Source organism: Nanorana parkeri, unplaced genomic scaffold (genome assembly GCF_000935625.1).
Source record: "Nanorana parkeri isolate BGI_ZX_2015 unplaced genomic scaffold, ASM93562v1 scaffold2337, whole genome shotgun sequence".
NCBI classification, from domain to species: Eukaryota; Metazoa; Chordata; class Amphibia; order Anura; family Dicroglossidae; genus Nanorana; species Nanorana parkeri.
The window spans coordinates 134,873-137,752 of NW_017308605.1; the positions used below are offsets into that span (position 1 = coordinate 134,873).

At 50.6% G+C, this 2,880-nt stretch overlaps 1 protein-coding gene across 1 annotated transcript in view; it reads right to left on the reverse strand.

Annotated features, from left to right (window-relative positions):
• Positions 1-2,880, reverse strand: part of KIF2C (kinesin family member 2C) — a 25,226-nt gene that overhangs the window by 17,967 nt on the left and 4,379 nt on the right. The window contains exons 4-5 of the mRNA XM_018573325.1: positions 2,671-2,719; positions 44-88 (exon numbers count right to left, since the gene is read on the reverse strand). Of these exons, the coding sequence (XP_018428827.1) occupies positions 44-88; positions 2,671-2,719 (94 nt within the window). The remainder of the gene's footprint in view (positions 1-43; positions 89-2,670; positions 2,720-2,880) is intronic.

The following is a 2,880-nucleotide window of genomic DNA, read 5'->3' on the forward strand; positions in this document are numbered from 1 at the left end:
TCAATGTGCTGGGAGAAGCAGCCGCCCGCAGAGACCCCATTACCTGTCTGAGCTGCACCCTCTGCTACAACAGGGTTCGGTGTTGTCACTTCAGGAATAAAGAGTGAAGATTAGGCTCCTCGTCAGTCATGAAAAATTCACAATTCAGCAGCAGTCTAATGTTATGTAATGTGATCTGCCAGCCCGACACGCACATTGTACATTACAGGTGATTAGACCATTCTGGTTGCAGTACCTAGCACTGCCTGCCGCTGTGGGGGCGCTCTGAGCCATCCATTATTTTACCCTTGGAGAACTATGGGGGTCAGGGCTTTTCCCCATAGTTCTCCATAGGGTAACGGGAGGACACAAACTAGCGTCCTCCCGTCACCCTAAGCTCAGTATATAGGGAGCTACAGCTCGCGGTATACTGAGACGCCGCAGCCGATCCCGACAATCGATGTCTAGATCCGCCCAGCTGCGTGAGTGACAGCTGGATCTGCCTATCTAGAGGCAGAGCCAGCTGTACCCGCCCCCTCCCGTTCCGCCAGTCAGTGCTGGCGGATCGGAGCGGGGAATCCCTGCAGGGAGCCGTGAGTGACAGTCACTGCTCTCTGCAGGGAGATGATCGAGAAGTGAGCGAGCGTCTGTATGTGTTCGCTCACTTCCCGAATCTATAGAGCCGCAGTGACACTTCATTAGATTGCATTTCAGCCGTAAAACACACCGGACCTAGAAATAGAGCCCAGCGGAGCGCCCACACGGGCCTGCTTGTATATGGAAAGATCATCAAGAGATCTTATTTATAACCTCACTGCCTGGGAGAGAGATGGGTCCAAGTGTCAGAGGGTTGCTGATCACTGCCAGGCACACAAAGCTCCACATCCCTTATTACATCAGATCCAGGAATAAAGAACACCAAGCCGGGGTGCAGATTAAGTCCACCAATCATGTAGTGGGCAGTAGGCTGGGGGTACAGATGGAGACCCCCATTCATGCAGATAGCAGTAGGCTGGAGTAGAGATGAAGACCCCCCATTCATGCAGATAGCAGTAGGTTGGGGTAGAGATGAAGACCCCCCATTCATGCAGATAGCAGTAGGCTGGAGTAGAGATGAAGACCCCCCATTCATGCAGATAGCAGTAGGTTGGGGTAGAGATGAAGACCCCTATTCATGCAGATAGCAGTAGGCTGGAGTAGAGATGAAGACCCCCCATTCATGCAGATAGCAGTAGGTTGGGGTAGAGATGAAGACCCCTATTCATGCAGATAGCAGTAGGCTGGAGTAGAGATGAAGACCCCCCATTCATGCAGACAGCAGTAGGTTGGCGTAGAGATGAAGACCCCCCATTCATGCAGATAGCAGTAGGCTGGGGTACAGATGAAGACCCCCATTCATGCAGATAGCAGTAGGCTGGGTACAGATGAAGACCCCCATTCATGTAGTGGGCAGTAGGCTGGGTACAGATGAAGAGCCCCATTCATGTAGATAGCAGGCTGGGGTACAGATGAAGACCCCACCAATCTATATAGCCGTAGGCCAGGTACAGATGGAAGACCCCCATTCATGTAAAAAGTAGTATGTTGGGGTACAGATGAAAGACCCCCATTCATGCAGAAAGCAGTAGGTTGGGTATAGATGGAGACCCCCCCCTTTTCCCTAAGTGAAGTATGCTAGGTAGATATGAAGACCCCCATTAATGTAGTGAGCAGTAGGCCAGGTACAAATGAAGACCCCCCATTGATATAGAAAGCAGTAGGCTGGGGTACAGATTGAGACCCCCAATCTAGAAAGCTGTAGGCCAGGTACAGATGAAAGACCCCCATTCATGTAGTGAGCAGTAGGTTGGGGTACAGATGGAAGACCCCCATTCAGGGGGGTACAGATGGAGCCCCCTCTTAGGAGAAGTAGGCACTTGCTTCTGAGATCGGGCCTGTCTATCGGCAATTGTCATCCCCCCACACCTGCTCCTCCTTACTTCTTCTCCCCCCGTGTCCCTGTGCCAATCGTGGATGTGGGAGGGTGGTGAGCGTGATGCGGGGAGGAGGTGTGGATGTGGGCGGGTCTGGCAGCGGCAAACGTGAGGTGGGGAGGAGGTGCGGCGCGTGAACGGGGCCAACTAACCAGAAGCCGATTAATCGATGATTTAAAAAGTTGATAACTTTTTCAATAATCGATTATAATTGATTATGTCGATTAGTTGTTGCAGCCCTAATTGAAAGACTAACTTTGGACTCTGAGGACCAGTGTGTGGTACCGTTATCTTCACTTTAGGACTTGGCCTTGGGTACTTGAAGGCCACCAGTCACATGGGAGCCACCTAACTAGAGCCACTGAGCTTTACCAAACAGATTCAGTTGCGATATCGGCTCTCAGTTAACCGAGGATTCAGCATGTCAGCTTTCTAGTGTCAACAGCAGGTGCCAGAAGACTAGACACCAACTTCAAAGAGTCTGCCGTGTTTGAGGATGAATTGCTCCACAGTGCCTGCAGCTAGAGAGGTCAGTCAGGTCAGCATTTAAAGCCCCTTTACTGCCTGTGTGTGACTATAGGGTCTCCTTCAGATCTACTGTCAACTTTGTATACAGTTCACAGAGAAAAAATTCCATAGAGTGCCTTCAGTCCACACAGATCTGGAGAGGCCGGGCCTCAGTACACAAATACCCTCACAGGACCTCCCACAATCTCACCTTCTTTAGGGGGTGCAGGAATTCTAGAGGTGGTTTTACGTCTTTGACTCTGCAGGTGAGAAAACAAAATAAAATTCCATTTGTAAATTTAATTTGTTCACAGAAATCTCTGCATAGAAAAAGGAAACCGTCGGGTGTTCAATCATGTACTCGGCACACAGCACGAGCCGCCTCCTTAGGTTTTTTGGCTCTGCAGCCCTTACAAACTAG